The sequence below is a fragment of the Dasypus novemcinctus genome, chromosome 2 (genome assembly GCF_030445035.2).
Source record: "Dasypus novemcinctus isolate mDasNov1 chromosome 2, mDasNov1.1.hap2, whole genome shotgun sequence".
Taxonomy (NCBI): Eukaryota; Metazoa; Chordata; class Mammalia; order Cingulata; family Dasypodidae; genus Dasypus; species Dasypus novemcinctus.
The window spans coordinates 142,288,066-142,306,390 of record NC_080674.1 but is presented as its reverse complement, the minus strand read 5'-3'; the positions used below and the strand labels follow the sequence as shown (position 1 = coordinate 142,306,390).

Genomic DNA, 18,325 nt, shown 5'->3' with positions numbered 1-18,325 from the left:
TTTCACTGACTCAAACTCTAGATAATTGGTACAAGTTGCTTTTAAAGATGCTCTAAAAGTTTATCCCAGTTTGTCTTATGCTCTTCTAGACCACGTGCATTGTTTTTCTTTATCCTCAAGAAAATAATCTGCTAGCAGATGATTATTTACTTACTCATTAGTGTAGGTATCACCACCCTAACTTTTATTTATTTATTTATTTTTTTTAAAGATTTATTTATTTATTTAATCCCCCCCCCTCCCCTGGTTGTCTGTTCTTGGTGTCTATTTGCTGCGTCTTGTTTCTTTGTCCGCTTCTGTTGTCGTCAGCGGCACGGGAAGTGTGGGCGGCGCCATTCCTGGGCAGGCTGCTCTTTCTTTTCACGCTGGGCGGCTTTCCTCACAGGCGCACTCCTTGCGCGTGGGGCTCCCCCACGCGGGGGACACCCTTGCGTGGCACGGCACTCCTTGCGCGCATCAGCACTGCGCATGGCCAGCTCCACACGGGTCAAGGAGGCCCGGGGTTTGAACCGCAGACCTCCCATATGGTAGACGGACGCCCTAACCACTGGGCCAAAGTCCGTTTTCCCACCCTAACTTTTAAATCATAAATAGGACCCCTGTGGTGTTGATACATATGTTGAAAAAATTATTCTGGACTAGGTCATACTTTGAATTTGGGGAGAAAAGTCCTTATTGTCATTACTTGCCCAAACCTTCCTTCCTTCAATATAAAGTTATAAATGACTCAAATATAAGTGTAAAAACAAAACCCCTCTTTTTACAATTTCCTTAAATGGCAACCAACTTATTAAATAGTCTGCTACGGACCAATCTCCTCATAAGTAGCCTGAACAGAGATGATTTATTAGAGATGCACAGAGGTGTCTAATAATCTAAATAAGGGAATAGTGCTTTGCAGCATAAATTAATACATCCATTTATGGTCTCACTTTATTTTGTGACTGTCATTTTTAAGAAAGTGAAAACCTAAAGTAAATTTCTTCAGAATCTTCAGCTCACTTCAGGTTGTAAGTATGGACAATAAATTTTAGCTTAATTAAAAGACAGGGAGCCCTGTATGATGATACGCATGTTTGCTTTGTAAATTCACAACGATTAGTATACATTTACTGTTCATGTATGTTCATGTATGAATGATAACTACAATAAAATTGTAAAAAAGAAAAGGGGGGAGAAAAATCTTAAAAAAAGGAAGAAAAGAACTCATGACTTATTAATAATTGAACATGCAAATGATTATTTCATGTAACTAATGAGAATATTACTTATACACTTTCACCAAACTATGTATATTCAACTCCATGATGGCTGAGCCAAAAAATCAAATTCCATATCCAATCAATTTTTTCTCTTATTGTTTCTAACAAAATTTCTTTTTATAAAAAGAAATGAACTGAAAAACCATGGAGTAATTTCTCATGGAAAATGATTTTAATACTCTTCCAGATGCTAATTTTTTTAACATTCAAAGATTCTAATTTCAGGGAAGCAGATGTGGTAGATGAGCGTACACATACCACATGGGAGGTCCCAGATTTGGTTCCCGGTGCCTCCTAAAGAAGACAAGCAAGACAATGAACCGACACAACGGGCAGGCGCAGAGAGCTGACAAAACAAGATTACACGACAAGAGACACAAGGAGGAAAACATAATGAGAGACAGAACAAAGAGATGGCTCAAGCAATTAGGTGCCTCCCTCCCATAGCAATGTCCAGGGTTTGGTACCCGGTGCCTCCTAAAAAAAAAAAAAAAAAAAAAGACAACCAGCACACAGACATAGCAAATAAACAACAAGAGGATGGGGAGAAATAAATTAAATAAAATAAATCTTAAAAAAAAAAAAAAAACATAGGGAAGTAGATGTGGCTCAACCAACTGGGCTCCTGTCTACCATATAGGATGTAAAGGCAAGCTGGGCTGCATGGCATGTTGTTGCATCAAGATGACACAACAAAAAAAGACACAGAGGAAAGACAAAAAGAGACGCAGCAGACCAGGGAGCTGAGGTGGTGCAAGAGATTGAACACCTCTCTCCCACTCCAGAAGGTTCCATGATCAATTCCCAGTGCCGCCTAAAGAGAAGACAAGCAGACACAGAAGAACACATAGCTAAAATGGATACAGAGAGCAGAAAGCAAACACAAAACAACAAGTGGGGAGGGGGAATAAATAAATCTTTGAAAAAACAGAAAACATATACACACAAAACCCCACAAAGATTCTAATTTCAGATACAGAAACAGATGAATCCCTAATCCACTCTTCAGTTACATTTGGTTCTGAAAGAATTTCTTCACATTCTGTTGCAACACTTAGAAATCTATCCATTGAAAGTCTATATTTTTTATTTCAATAAGTGAAAAAAATCATTAGAACTAAATAAAGAGGAAACAGCAAGTCATTTTTACCAGTTTGGTCTGTACCAATTTAGTCTTCCTAAAAAATTCTGTTATCTTATCCTTCATGGTAAAAACTATTCTTCTGGCTCTGAGTATGGTAAGTTTAGGCCAATTCACCTAAGTGTAACACTGAGATATGTCACATGAAAACGTAGAAATGGTCTTTTCTGAGATTATTAGTATAATGATAAAATGATTTTGTCACAGTGCTATGTGACTGTGGTTGAAAATGGAAGGTCAAGTATGTCACTAGAAGGAAAGGTAGAGGATGACTCATGGGACTGTATAACATAGTGAACCCTGTTATGGACAATGAGTATAGTCAAAAGTACAAACATAAAAATGCTCTTTCATGATCTATAACAAATGTATATCACTAAAGATGTTAATAATAGAGTGGTATATGGGAAAAAAGACAAGAAATGCAAATTATTGACTGTAGTTAATAGTAATACTGCAATATTTTTTCATTGTTTGTAACAAAGGTAATACACTAATGTTAAAGGTCAATAACAGAGGACTCTGGAAACACCCAGGTCCCTCAGTCATAGCAGATAACTCTGGAGTTTGGTGCCTTGCCAGTGGACAAACTCCTACTTTGGAGTTTGGAGTGCTCTGAGTGTGACAGAGTTGGACTTAGTTGTGAATTCTCTACACGTGCTGTTCTGTCCCTTCTATTTAAACCTATCGTTGGTGCTGGGGTTAGTAGAGGTATATCTAAGAGACTCAAATCTTTAGGCTGTCCATGTGCCAGCTGGGCCCTGAGCCTCAATAGAGTTGCAACACCTACTCTCCAGTTCACTGGACTTTCACCCAGGACAACTAACAAGGAGGTAAAGATGGACAACCACCAAACCAAGGAACTGAGAGATTCTACAAGTGTAAGCAAGAGGGTCCCATCCATTAGCCATATGGGATCGAGGCCCCCTCTCAATTAGAGGTGGACTGGGCATCATCATCCCAGAATCCTTAGGATTGGGGAATAAAATACGGACTGGAGTGGACTTACTGGTATTCTACTTTAGATTTACTGTGATTCTAGTAATGGATGTGCTGAAGGAAAGGAGAAGGAAAAAAGAGGTATAATATGGAGCATTTTTGGGACTTTGGAATTGTCCTGAATGACACTGCAATGACAGATACAGGCCATTATATATGTTGCCATACCTACAGAATTGAGTGGGAGGATAAACTACAATATAAACTATAATCCATGCTTAGTAGTAATGCTCCAAATGTGTTCATCAATTGCAATGAAAGTAATTGCTTCCCGGGGCAAGAAACTTCATGAAATTGCTAATGTGGGGAATGGTGGGAGGTGTGGGGCATATGGGAATCCCTTATTTTTGTGTAATCTAAGGATCTTTTAAAAATATAAAAAAATATATTTTTAAAAAGGGGGTCAAAAATAGGGGGGTATAAAGGATGAGTTCTTTCTTTTTTTTTTTTTAACGTTTGGAGCAATGAGAATGTTCTAAAATTGATTATGATGAACACACTACTGTGATGAAACTGAGTGCCACTTATATTGTTATACATGTTGGATGCATTGCACAGAGTGTGAATCTTATTTTATAATAATTTTAAAAATGATTGTCACATAATCCAAAAATTTGCATGAGTACCTTATACACACTTGATTCAGAAAGTAGATTCCTGTGCTTGCTGCTGATGGCACTGCACCACAGGTATACTCAGTGTACATGTATACTTTGAAAGGTGTACACTGAGAGGCCATCATTTAACTCCCAATTTTCACTATTTTCTTAAATATTAAATCATGCCTGGAAGCATACTACTTCCTAACTACTCTCTAGATTTAAGCCACTGTGCAGCTCTGCATTTAGTAGCAACAGCTTTGATTCACAGTGCCTTTTGCTATACACCCAAACAGTGCTACATGGCACTGATCCCCAATATCCTACTGAGCAATTTTTTTTTTTATTTAATTTCTCTCCCTCTCCACCCCCTCCCCTCTGCAGTTTGTCTGCTCTCTGTGGCCATTCACTGTATGTTCTTCTGTGTCAGCTTGTATTCTTGTCAGCAGCACTGGAAAACTGCATTGTTTTTTTGTTGCATCACCTTGCTACATCAGCTCTCCATGTGTGCAGCGCCACTCCTGGACAGGCTGCACTTTTTTCACATGGGGTGGCTCTCCTTACAAGGTGCACTCCTTGCATGTAGGGCTCCCCTACACAGGGGACGCCCCTGCGTGGCACAGCACTCATTGTGCGCATCAGCACTGCACATGGGCCAGCTCACTACATGGGTCAAGAGGCCCTGGGTTTGAACCCTGGATCCTCCTATATGGTAGGCAGATGCTCTATCAGTTGAGCCAAATCCGCTTCCCAGCAAGTTTTAATCTATATTACAGCTTGTCAAAAAAAACATTACCTAAATCTAAATTTTCCCCTCTTCAAACAGGTTTTTAGTTATCAATAAAATAAATAATTATTCAGCATTACTCCCTCATATATGCACCTTACTTAAGGCAAAGAATGACACTTTGCACAGCAACGGAGAATGTTGATTTGAACTCATTCTGTAAAAACTTAACTGATTTACTACAAAGTCCCTGTGATTAGTTCAAAGATGAGTAGAATGTGTCTAAGGTTTTATGCCACCATTTGATGAAATTTTGTAACTGAAATTCCACTGTGGATTAGAGATAAATGGCTGGCTGATCCAATAAAATCCAATATTCACATACTCATTACCATACTTTCTATTAAAAGTTTTCTTTTCGGCAACTTAGGAAAAGTCACTGCACTCTCAAATTTACTTATCTCAGCACATAATCATATTATATTTGCACTAAAGGCCTAAACATTTTTACATTTATGTTATTCTGAGTTGTATCGTTTATATTCCTATCTTTATTATAATGTTTATGCCTCAATGAATCAGTTTCCCATTTTTAGTTGGGGTTATAGTAAAACATAAGAACAGTAAAAGGTACAGATTTGAGTAATGTGAAAATACATTTGCTGAGAAAATTTTCTTATTAACTAAATATTATTAAAGAGTAATTGACTGGGAGCAGATGCAGCTCAAGTGGTTGACTGCCTGCTTCCCATGTCGAGGTCCCAGGTTCAATCCCCAGTATCTCCTAAAAACAAACAAATGAAAAAACCAATTCTCACTGAGGCACTGGGGAGAAGATGCAGCTCAGAGGATGAGCACATGCTTCCCACTTACAAGGTCCCAGGTTCAATACCTGGTACTTCCTTAAAAAAAGGGGGCGGGGAAGTAGGTAACTGACCATATGCAATAATCTTACATTTCAAATTTGCAAAATGTATATAAAGAAAAAAATTTTTCACTTTTTCTTCCAACTGCCAAGAACCACACTTGAGAAATACAGGAAAGCTCAAAGAATACAACAATATACATCTATTACTTCAATTAAAAAATTACTAACATTTTGCCATATTTACTCCAACTACTAACAATTATTTCTAATGAACAATAATTCCCTAACAATTCAACACACATATTTTACTCGAATTTTCCAAATTATTCCAGAGGCATGTTTTATAAGTGGTATTTTCAAACCAAGATATAAACAAGCTTTAACATATTACATTTGATTGTTTTTAATCTCTCAATCTAGAATTCTAGTTTAATTTCTCTTTTATTCATTTTTTTTCCTCCATCACTACACTACTACTTTCTTAAGAAATACAACAGGCCCTTGACATTTGACACTGCAAACATTTGTGAGTGACCCAGAAAGTCCATGCAGAACTCAGAGCCTGTGTGTTTGCAAAACTCTGAAATTAAGCCTCAGTGGGAAGAAGTCATTAACCAGGCCTTCTGCCCAACATCCATCCCAAAGGAGCTTTATTGTCTCTTGACCTCTTGATTTCAATATAGTGCTTCTCATGGATAATCTTTGATAAAAACTTTTGTATTTAACGAAGAACAATTCACTTGTTACCACCATGCTTTCTCCCTACACATGGCATTTTCTTGCCTGGAATATTCTTTCCACCTTAATCCCTCTCTTTGCTTCTCTAATTTCTACTTGTTTATCACAAAGATTCTTTCCTTAGGGAAACTCTGAATGTCCCCACTAGATTAGGATGACTGGGAAGCGGACTTGGCCCAGGGGTTAGGGTGTCCATCTACCACATAGGAGGTCCATGGTTCAAACCCTGGGCCTCCTTGACCCATGTGCAGCTGGCCCACGTGCAGCGCTGATGCGCGCAAGGAGTGCCATGCCACGCAGGGCTGTCCCTGCGTAGGGAAGCCCCATGCACAAGGAGTGCGCCCTGTAAGGAAAGCCACCCAGTGCGAAACAAAGTTCAGCCTGCCCAAGAATGGCGCCGCACACACGTAGGGCTGACACAGCAAGATGACGGAACAAAAAGAAACACAGATTCCCACGCCACTGAAAACAACAGAAGTGGACAAAAAGAACAAGCAGCAAACGGACGCAGAGAACAGACAACTGGGGAAGGGAGGGAAGGGAAGGGAAGAGAAATAAATAAAAATAAATCTAAAAAAAAAAAAGATTAGGATGACTATTTTAAGCCTACATGGCATCCTGCAGCTCCACAGCATATTTCATATTTATAATTTATATAAGTACTTTTTTAAACAGCTATATTTTCCTCTGTGTTAAGCAACACAAAGCACTAGCACTATATCTACCTTAAGCATTATCATTAAATCTAAAATTTCCTATGACTGGAGAAAAGGTTAAAAAGGGCACTTAGTTCCATCTCCTATCTAATTCTTCAATTCCCTCCACTTTCTACAAATGGAACCTTGACTTCTGCTCAAACACCTGGACGAAAAGAATATTCAATACCCAGTCCCTCCTCCTCACACAAAGCAGCATGTTTCACCTCCAAAAAATGCTCATTCAGTCCTTCCTAATACCAAGCTCAGATTAAGCTCCCTATGACTTTCCCACTGAGTCCATGTTCTAGTTCTTGGGATCAAAAGGAAAAATTCAATGGCTTTTTCACATGACAGCTGTCAAAGAGATGGAATCAAGTACTTTACTCCAAACTAAATACTCCTTGTTCCTCAAACTATTTCTCACATGGTTCAAGTGTTATAATAATCCAGTTTACTCTGTTTTGAGCCCATTCTATTTGTACCCCATGTAGAATATGGTCCCTACATCTAAACACAAAAGCTATACTGTCATCTGACAGGCAATACAGCTTTGCAGAATACATGAATAAAACGGCAAGGCTGAGCAGGACATTCATCTTATCCCCTATTTTTCTCACTGCAGTTCAGGATAATATTTACTCTTGATTTTAGGCATCCATGCCATACTGACAACTCTCACTGCTCTTTTTGTTAAAAGAAAAATCAATACCACCATTTAATGTGTTTTGATAAGTTTATATCACTGAAATTTTGTACTTGAGCAAATACTATGTATGACAAGTTTAAAGACCTAAGCCAGACAAACGCTTTGGGCCTCAGATTTTCATATTTGGAAAATGTAAACAATATGTGCTATCTAGATGATGGGCTAATGAAAAGCATGAAATAGAGCAAATATATTTGGAAGCATAATGAAAACTACAAAATTTGAAAGCTTAAACTACTATTAGTACTTCAACTCTGGATTTACCAACGATGATGAAAGATAACTAAGCAAAGTCTACACAAATACTTCCTGAACAAGAGGAACCTGAAACGAAGACATCTATTTTAATTCCTTATGTCCCCAACTGTTCTACCATAAGACAGAAATATATGTGTGAATTTCAGAAACCACACAACATTTCGTTCTTATAACAGTTGCAAGGCACATATTTACAGTTCAAAACACTTAGTAAGTTAGTAATTACCTGTGGTTCAAAACCCATGTCAAACATTCTGTCTGCTTCATCTAGAACAACATAAGTCACTCTGCGAAGATTTGTGACCCGACCTAAGATGAGGAGAAAAAAATAAAGACAAAAAGAAAACTAAAAACCAGTCCAATGCATTTTACAATTACCAACAACTTTAAAAAACTGGAAAGGGAACTAAAATGCCTGACTCAACCACAGGGGTAGGTTAGATATCTTTAAACAGTGAAAAGAAATTTTGGTCTACTATGTCTTAATCTAATGGCAATTACTTTCTGACATGGGTATATGAGGCCCTTTATTTTGTCAAACTCGTCTCTTGCATACCATCATAGGGCCTGAAGAACCTGTAAAATTCAGAAAACAGCCCTCTCCAAAACACATCATAAAACTAAGACTGAGATGAAGCATCGAGCCACATCAGCCATTATCTGACAGCATCACCTAGGAAAAAACATATTAGAGATTACAGCGTATGTGTGGAAAGCAAGTTCCAGTGCTAACTATTTCAGAAGCAAAAAATCTCTTTTTATATTACTTAATAACCTACTTCCATATTGCTAGAAACTTCTAATGGGCATGTCAAAACATTTATGAGAAACTATTCAGCATCATTAAGTGATAACATTTAACAAAAACATTAAATACCAAATGCATCACATAAATACATTTTTCTATACCAGTTACAAATCCAATTTTATTAAGTGCTTCCACTGGTCAAATAAATGCAACTGGCTTCTTAAACAGTGAAAACTAACTACATAGACAGGAAACTCTTTCTGAAGAACTAACGTAAACATTTCTACCAATTGTTGAATCAATCACCTGGCAAAAGCATCTATAAAATAATTATTAAAGATAAACCAAAAGGACAGATAAAGGAAAAAGACGAAATTAATCAGGATGAATTTCAGGAGAAGACTTAGTCAATGCAGCATTGAGAAAAAACAAGGGATTATTTAATCACCATTCAACCCAAAACTTCTCATATGCTATATAAGCACAATGACTTATCAAAAAATGCCAATGTCACTTTGCCAACTTCATATAAAATTAGAATTCGGTTTATACAGAAATTCAAGCAGAATGCTATTAGAAACATGCATTACTCACAGTTTTTAACACTTATGTACATACTAAATACAGCAATGGAAAACTTTGAAAACATTTTCTTCAAAAAAAGGAAATGAGTCAAAATAAATGCTTTCTAATATTTAAGTATTCAACACTAACATTTGCAGCCCCAATTAGTTTTGCAAGGTTGGGAACAGCATTAAATTACCTACCTTGGATGGTTTAAGTCTCGGAAGCCCAGTTCTATATATCTTGAAGGGCCTTTTTCCACAGAAGTTAAATAATGTCAACAGTTTAGTAACAGTTTTGATAGGGAATAATTTAACAAAGCACAACATTTGAGCTATAAGCATGCAACATTTACAAAAGATAAAATTTCTTGAAGCTGCAATATCTTAATTTATCTAGCATTGTCAATAAATACTAGCTCCTGGGGAGAAAAAGTCTAAATTTTATAATGAAGGATAGTCCTCCACATTTTTATAAGCAAAGCTAGACTTAAAAGGGATTAAGAATTGACAAAAGTGCTAACAAGATTAAATGGAGCTTTTAAAAGAAAATTTAAATTAAATTGCAAAAATATTATGAACATGTATAATAAACTTATTACAATATATATTTTAAGATATTACGGCTTTAAGAAAAAATGTAGAAACCCTTTGGTGGTTTCTTCCATCTGTTTTGATTTAACAAAAACGTATACAATTCGAAAATATGAGAAAAGAACAAAAAAATACCCCCAACTTACCACTGTTAGCTGCTAACATGTCAATCATTCGACCAGGTGTGCAAACAATAATTTCAGCACCTCTTTTCAGCTCAGCAATCTAACAAAAAAGATGAAATTTCATACTCGATTTAACATTATTGGGTATTCTAACAGATCTAAAAATATTCCATCTGGTCTTTATGCAGACCCTCGGCTCTTTTGGATAAGACAATGACATGGCTCTAAAAACCTTGGAGAAGACTCCAAAGTCTTCTGCTTACTTCTTTGGAATTCTGGACTACTACTAAAGGAACAGGTGGCAACAACGTGACTGACACAATAAATCTGAAATCGATGAACACTAGAGATTTTTACCAATTTTAATTTGTCACTATCTTTCAAAACGAAGAAAGGAACATAAGAGACTTTTATGTATAATTATACAGATCAATGTTTTTCAACTATTTTGAAATGTCACCCATTAATGAATTATGAAACCAATCTAGTAAGTCACAACCAGCATTTTTTTCAACTAAATGGCATAGAAAACACCAAAATGAACTTCACATCATAAAATGTTTGCTTAACTTTTACACAAATCTAAGATGCACGTGTGTACCAGATTATATTATAAAATGTATTTCTTACTTCAGGCTATGGTCAAAAAACACTGACATAGATAAACTCGAAAAATGTACTAAGTTTGAGTGCTTAAGAATAGTATTGAGATAACAAAAGCAAACACTCCAAGGTGTGTTCTTATAATACTAATCCTAAGAAAGGGTTCTGTGGTTAAATAATTTCAGGAAATGCCATTTATCTTATACCTCTCTTCTATAATAGCATCACTGAGAAGTCTTCTAGGAAAGAAACCCATTTTAACTTTTTACAATCCAACATGTCTAAAATTTATTTGGCCATAAAACAACTTTTTTCTCCTTGTCTTAGTTAAAGCAAAACATCCATGACTATCGTGCTTTAGAAGATACATGGAGAAATGCTAAACTAAAGATGGTCAAAGTCTGTCTAAATAACACTTGCCATATCATTTAAGAATACAGATGAAACTCTGATACCAATGAACTCCACTAATCACATATCAGCATGGATTAGAGAAAATAAATGCTGGTCAAAGAGTCAAAAGATCTAGGTTCTAGGACAAATTCCAGGAATTATTAACCCAATGATTTTGGGCAACTTTTTAATCTTTCTGAATATTTCCTTATCTGTAAAATGGAGAAAATAGCTACATCCTTTGCACAGGATGGGGGAGGAAGCACTAACGTAAAAAAGATTTTAAAATTTTAAATACCTCGTGATTTGTTTTTAAGGAGGTACCAAGAATTGAACACAGAACCTTGTACATGGGAAGTAGACACTCAACCAGTGAGCTACAACTGTTCCCCAATGAAAGTTAGTTTTAACGTTTGTTTGTTTTTATGAGGTACTAGGGATCGAAACCAGGACCTCATACATGAGAAGCAGGTGCCCAACCATTCCCCTCGTGATTTTTAAGATTTTAGAATGAACCACTAATCAAAACATTAAAATAAAAAATTACCCTTTTACATTATTAAACCATTCAATTTGAAAAAAGAATGGAGACTGAATGTTTCTTTTATAAATACCTGTTCACTGATTCCTGTTCCTCCATAAACACAGACCACTCTAAGTCCCAAGGTCTTCGAAAACTTCTTACATTCTTTAGTAATCTGCAAAGCCAGTTCTCGAGTGGGAGTCATGATGACAGCTGAAAAGATAAATGTGTCAAAAGCCAAGTCACGAAAATTCTTGAGAGGTTATGCTTTGAAGTATAAATTTTAACCTCTGCAATAAAATTCAGATCTCTTGGTCTAATTTTGCTTTTGTTTTAATTTATTTTATGTACATCTTAAAACAATATTTCAAAAGTTTTATAATAGAAGAAATTAACAATGAAGATCATTTTAATTGGTCTTTTAAGAATATGCTACAGGAAAATAAATGAGACTTAAATGCCTCATGTAACCCTCAGGAAAATACTTGGTTGAATAAAATGCAAATAGCTCTTAAATGTAAATCACAGAGCAAAGAAAATCAAGTGACTCACTGTGCTGCAGAAGCCATACCACTACTTCTTGGTCTGAGGGGCACAGAGGGGAAACAGACTGTGCCCTCTGTTTCCAAAAGGCAAGCTGAACAACATTCCAAAACCCTACTTAAGTTTGCAGAAGAAATCTCTGCCAAAATGAATTTTAAAATCTGAATCTGAAGACCTACTCCTGAATAAGATGCTGGCGCTATAGCCTTTTAAGGTAAAAAACACCTAGGAAAATACATTTCCCTACTATCTTCCATGTTGGGTTTATAGATCCACTGATACTAGGCTAAGAACAAAGCTCAATATAAATAAACAGATAGATGCATGAGTAGTCTACCTGCCGAGTCAGAGTTTATAAACTGAGCTTGCCAGGAGAGGCTGTTTTTGTACTTCTGAGATGTCACTCCAGAGTTCTGAAGATTCTCACTCCACCTGCTGGTAAGGGGAAATCAGCCCCAAAGTGCCAAATTGATAAAGGAAGTGTTTGTAAAGACATCTTTATTGTCATACTTAAGAACATTATAAAGTATCAGGCTTTTCTGATTAACTGACAACAAGGGTGTTATCTGAAAAAAAATAGCTTAATGAAAGGAATTGTACCTATTGGTCCCTCTCCTTCTTCTAATGACCTCTGATCCATGATGTGTCTAAACATGGGCAACAGAAAAGCAATGGTCTTTCCACTTCCTGTTTTGGCAATGCCAATCAAGTCTCGTCCAGACATTATGGCAGGAATCGCTTGGGTCTGGATTGGTGTAGGCTTTTCATAGCCATGTCTTAGAAAGAAAACCAAAGGAGGACAAAGTAAGAATCACAATCTCTGGGCACCTCAGACTCCCATAAGATTTTCCAAAATGTGGTATATCTATACAATGAAATATTATTCAGCAATAAGATATAAGTTACTGAGACATCCTACAACATGGATGCACCTTGAAAACATTATGTTAAGTGAAAGAAGCCCATCATAAAAGACTATACATTGTACAATTCCATTTATCAGAAAGGTCCAGAAAAGGTATATCTAGAGAGAAAGCAAATAGATTAGAGGTTACATGGTGGGGTGGGAGTGGGGGACAGACTAATGGATAAAGATTTCCTTTTTCCTTTTTAAAATTTTATTTTATTTATTTTGTGTGTGTGTGTGTGTGTGTGTGTGTGTGAGGTACCAGGGCCAATTACTGAACCCCACACCTTGTATTTGGGAAGCCAGCTTTCAACCACCAAGCCACATAGGCTCCCAAGGTCTCCTACTGAATGATGAAAATGTTACACAATAGGAGTATGGTGATGGTTGCAAAGCCCCATTAAATATACTTAAAAAAGAAAATGGACTTTTTGTAAACCTTAAAAAGGGTGAACAATATGGTATGTAAATTATCTCAATAAAGCTGTTTTTAAAAAAAGATGAGTTTTATTACAATAAAAATAGCACCTGGGGAAATCTATGTGTGAAAGGGCTGTTTTGAATAGGAAGACACTGAAAAATGAGGACAACCAGTAACCACTTACTTTTTGAGGGAATTTAAGATCTTCATGGAAATTCCACACTGGACCCAAGATTTAATTGGTTTGGGGCAACCTTTTCCCTTGACTGTAATGCCCTCCATTTCCAATCGAAATACATTGACCTCTACAAAACAGAATCCAGATTTAAAACTCTTCAGTATTGGTTTTACTTGTTTTTGTTTTTTTTTAGGGCCAGGGAAGGAGCCCAGGACCTTATATGTATGAAGCTGGCACTCAACCACTGAGTTACATGGGCTCCCCTGAGTTGGTTGGTTTGTTTGTTTGCTTGTTGTTTTTGTTTTATTGGAGGCACGAGGGACACCCGGGACCCCCGATGTGGGAAGTAGGTGCTCAACGTTGACACTTGAGTCACATCCATTTTTCTGGTATTATTCTTTTGGTTCCTACTTTTCAGTTAAAGAATCTTCAACTCTTTAATAATGTTACCAAACATAATTCCACAGGAAAGCTACAGAAAGCACTGAAGAGTTCAGAGAGACTGATAGAGTAATTACTACTGTAATCAAGAAAGGATGAAAACAAATACCTCAATATAACAATTTGGGTTTTGTCTTAAAATATAACAGCAGAAAAAGTACAATTAACAAGTAATTTGACTGTTCCCCAAGCAAGAGTTGCCTCGATTACACAATATTACCAATATTACACAGATTCACACTGCTAAGACAAAAATATTTGCTACCTTCACATGACAAGTATTTTCAACACTAAAAATCTCAATTATATAAGGCAAACTTGTTTTTGCTTACTTTTTCTAATCCTTCCCAAAACACCGATTCATCACTGTTCTCAATCTTTGCAGATTATATTCCCATTTTCTAGAATGACTTCACCCTTTGAGTTCTTTCTCTTACCTCTCCGGGTTAAGACAGACAAATTCCTTCTACTCTTCCTTCAACTCCTACAACTCTGGGGAGGGGAAATACAGTCCTACCAGGAAAAACTAAGTGTATCTACCTCTGTTCACACTATAACCAATAACTGATAAATGAATCTTACCCTCTTGAGACATTTTTGCTAGTTCTGGAACTTCAACATAGAAATTTTTTCTGAATGGTTCATATTCAATTTTTCCATGATCAACTGGCTCTAGAAGCTTTCTCTGCTTTGTTTGATAGCCTGTAAGGGCTGTCTGAAGATCAACTTCTTCCTCCTCTGAAGAATACTATAGTTAAAAAAAAAAAAAGTAAAGAGCTAAGTTCATTACTATTTTCCTGCTGTCGCAAGCAATATTCCTAGTTTTTAATATTCTCCACTCCTAGAAACTATCCTTTTGCTTTTACCTTTTTACTTATTAAAACAAACTCCTTGATTCAAAAAATTTTAGAAAGCTTTAGCAAACTTAAACCCCATCATTTCAAAATAATCAAAAAATGTCTATCATTTTTAATAGAAACACATCAGCTCCTGAAGAATTATTCAACTTTGTTTCTTTCCTCCTTGCTCTTATAGAAAGTTACAACACCAACATGAAACCGAAATAATAAAGTAATTCTCAAAGATGGCTTTAATAAACTTTTGTTCTTTGTAAATAAATCCTCACAACACATGTCATTGGAAAGAAATTTAATTCATTTTGTCACCTCACCTCTCTCCCTATGTGTGCCTGAGGGGAGCTGATCAGCTGATCAAGAAGTTAGCATATAGAATGAACTGTACAAGGCAAGGGACTGTATAATACAGTAAATCCCCGGGTGAATGATGGACTGTGGTTAACAGTACAAATATGAGAACATTCTCTCATGAACTATAACAAATATATAATACTAATACATGGTATTAATAACAGAGTGGGGAAAATACACCAAATAAAAGCTATGGACTATACTACAGATAATAATATTATGACAATGTTCTTTCATGATTCGTAACAAATGTGTCACAATAATGTAAAGTGGTGGTGATGCAGTGATGCATGAGAATCCTGTGTGGTAGGTATGATTGTTTTATAAACTCACAACTTTTCAAAAAAGAGAAATAAGACTTTTTTTTAAAAAGTGGGCATACAGCAAGAGGCAAAAGATGTCAGAATTCCCTACAACTGGATATGCTACTACAATAGTATTGAGAATAGCAAGCATTCCTTCTAACAGTATTGTGCTTAATTGACAAGCATACTTCTAGAACAGTAACATGAAAAGACTCAAAATTAATGAAGAATCACCTCCATGGCATCCTGGTCATTCTCCATGAGCTCACCTTTCTTCTTATCTGAATCTACAACTGCCTTTTTGGTTGTCACAACAGTAACAACTTTTGTGACAGTTGGTCCAGACTTCTAAAATAAAAAAGAAATATAAAATATTTTGCAAATCCAAAACATTAAAATTACACGCCAAATGAAGCACAAGGAAAACAATCGCAATTTCTAAACTAAATAAATTAACTTGATTATTAGTTATGATAAAAAGTAAAAAATTTGTCTGCTTTTATCCCTAGCAGTTTATAAATATTTTTTAATGTAACATAATGGGACTATACAGGTAATTTGTTATACAATATGATTACATAATGTATTTTTTAATTTTTTTATTGTCTTTTTAAAAAAAAGATAAATAGATCACTCAAAACATTACGTTAAAAAACAAAAGAGGTTCCCATATACCCCACTCCCCACCCCAACCCCACCCCTGCTCCTCCCACATCAACATTCCCTTTCATCAGTGAGGCACATTCCTTGCATTTGGTGAATTCACCCTGGAGTACTGCCACACAGGAAGTTTACATTGTAGTTCACATATGCTCTCCCCCAGTCCATCCAGTGGGTTATGGCAAGATAAACAATGTCCTGCATCTCTTCCTACAGTATCATTCAGGACAACTCCAAGTCCTGAAAATGTCCCATATCACACCTCCTCCTCCCTCTCCCTGCCCTCAGCAACTCCTGTGGTCACTGTCTCCACATCAATAATACAATTTTTCGACTGCTAGAGTCACAACAGTTCTATAGTAGAATTCCAGTTAAGTCCACTCCAATCCGTATCATATTCCTCCATCTTGTGGACCCTGGAAAGGCGATGACTACTCCCCCTCTAAATCAAGAGGGGGCTTAGATCCCACATGGCTGATGGATGTGATTCTCCTGTTTGCAGTTGTCGACACTCTCAGTTCCCTGGTATGATGGTTACCATTCTCACTTCCCCATCAGCTGACCTGGGTACATCCAACGAACAGGAGTAGGTATTGCAACTCTGCTGAGGCTCAGGGCCCAGCTGGCACATGGACAGTCCAGAGATTCAAGTCTCCTGACCATATACAAACCCCAGTGCCAATCACAGGTTCAGTAAAAGTGACAGAAGAGGCATGTGTATAAAGGTCACATTTGAGTCCAACTCCTTTAGATCCAAAGAAGGGCACGCTGGCAAGGCAATGAACTCCAGAGCCATCTGCCATGACCAAAAAACACCTGTGAGTCTCCATAGCCCTCAGGAGCACCAGTACCTGGGTTGTATCTACTTTGGCTGTCTCTGGGATCCTGCTGTGATGTGTGTAAACGCGACCCCTCTGATGACCTCCTGATTCATTTTGAAGTCTCTTGCCATATAAATTCATTTGTCTTTACCATTTCCCCCTTTTATTCAAGGTCTTTTTCTAGCTGCATCACCATCTGGTGATGGTAGTAATCCCTCGATACCAGGGAGGATAAAGTATTTTAAGATTTATTTTTTACTTTATTTTTAATTTATCCAACCCAACCCCCACCCTTCCCCCAGATAGTTCTGTCTGTTTTGTTCATTGTTTGCTTGCCTTCTCCAGGAGGCACTGGGAACCGAACCCAGAACCTCCCACGTGGGAGGTGAATTCCCAAAGGCCTCAGCCACACACGCTCCCCCATCATGTATTTTTAAAATACTACTAAAGATACTTTTCACTCATTCAATACACCAGGCACTGTTGTGGGAGTTTAGGATGAAGCAATAAAACAGGTAAAGATCACTGCCTTTGGGGAGCTTGTATTTTAGAGGGGAAGAGACAGACAACAAACACAATTTAAAAAATTATATATTATGTCAGATGTAATAAATGCTATGGAGAAAAAAAGAAAGAATAGGACGAGGGGAATAAGACGCTCAAAAGATGAGAATGCTGGAGAGGTCTGGAGATATACTGAGAAAGCAACATCTAAGCATACATTAATGAACAAAGATGAGGGTGGTGAGGGAGTAACTTGAAACAAGAACATTTACAACCAAAATCAACAGTACCTCTTGTACTTGGAAACAAAAACGTTAACTTTATAAAGCCATACAAGTCAGTATAAGACAGTGAAATACTGAATTCAAGTTATTCAAGTGAGTACGTAAAATTTTAAAAATAAAGAGAAACCGCCATACCTTTTCATTGCCCCCACCACCTTTTACACTTCTCATGTTAAACTTCTTTACTTCTTCTTTTACTTCCTCCATATAAGCATCTAATGGATCTAACTCTTCACCCTCCATTTCATTTCCTTCCTTTTCAGCTTCTGCAGAATCATCTTCATCATCTAAAATATTAGAATATACTTTCATTGTACATGTGTTTCAAAAGGAAAATTTTCACAATCAGACCATGCCCCCTACTCCAATCCAACCTTTTCTCCCACTTGGCAATTACTTCAGTCATAAGGCAGTTATGACTGATAGTTGGAAGCGTTTACATTTTTAGAAAATCCATGTATTACTTTTGAAAATAATATACATAAAAGTGATAAATGATAACAAATTA

General features: G+C 36.7%; 1 protein-coding gene across 6 annotated transcripts in view; it reads right to left on the bottom strand.

Annotated features, from left to right (window-relative positions):
* The window catches only part of DDX46 (DEAD-box helicase 46), a 77,201-nt gene that overhangs the window by 37,803 nt on the left and 21,073 nt on the right, over window positions 1-18,325 (bottom strand). For all 6 annotated transcript variants that reach the window (XR_011646584.1, XR_011646585.1, XM_058279032.1 and 3 more), the window contains exons 6-13: window positions 17,953-18,104; window positions 15,783-15,896; window positions 14,618-14,783; window positions 13,601-13,721; window positions 12,689-12,864; window positions 11,637-11,758; window positions 10,048-10,126; window positions 8,223-8,305 (exon numbers count right to left, since the gene is read on the bottom strand). Coding sequence is in view for 4 of the 6 variants with exons in the window: in XM_058279032.1 (XP_058135015.1) it covers window positions 8,223-8,305; window positions 10,048-10,126; window positions 11,637-11,758; window positions 12,689-12,864; window positions 13,601-13,721; window positions 14,618-14,783; window positions 15,783-15,896; window positions 17,953-18,104 (1,013 nt within the window). In the remaining 2 variants the exon portion in view is untranslated. The remainder of the gene's footprint in view (window positions 1-8,222; window positions 8,306-10,047; window positions 10,127-11,636; window positions 11,759-12,688; window positions 12,865-13,600; window positions 13,722-14,617; window positions 14,784-15,782; window positions 15,897-17,952; window positions 18,105-18,325) is intronic.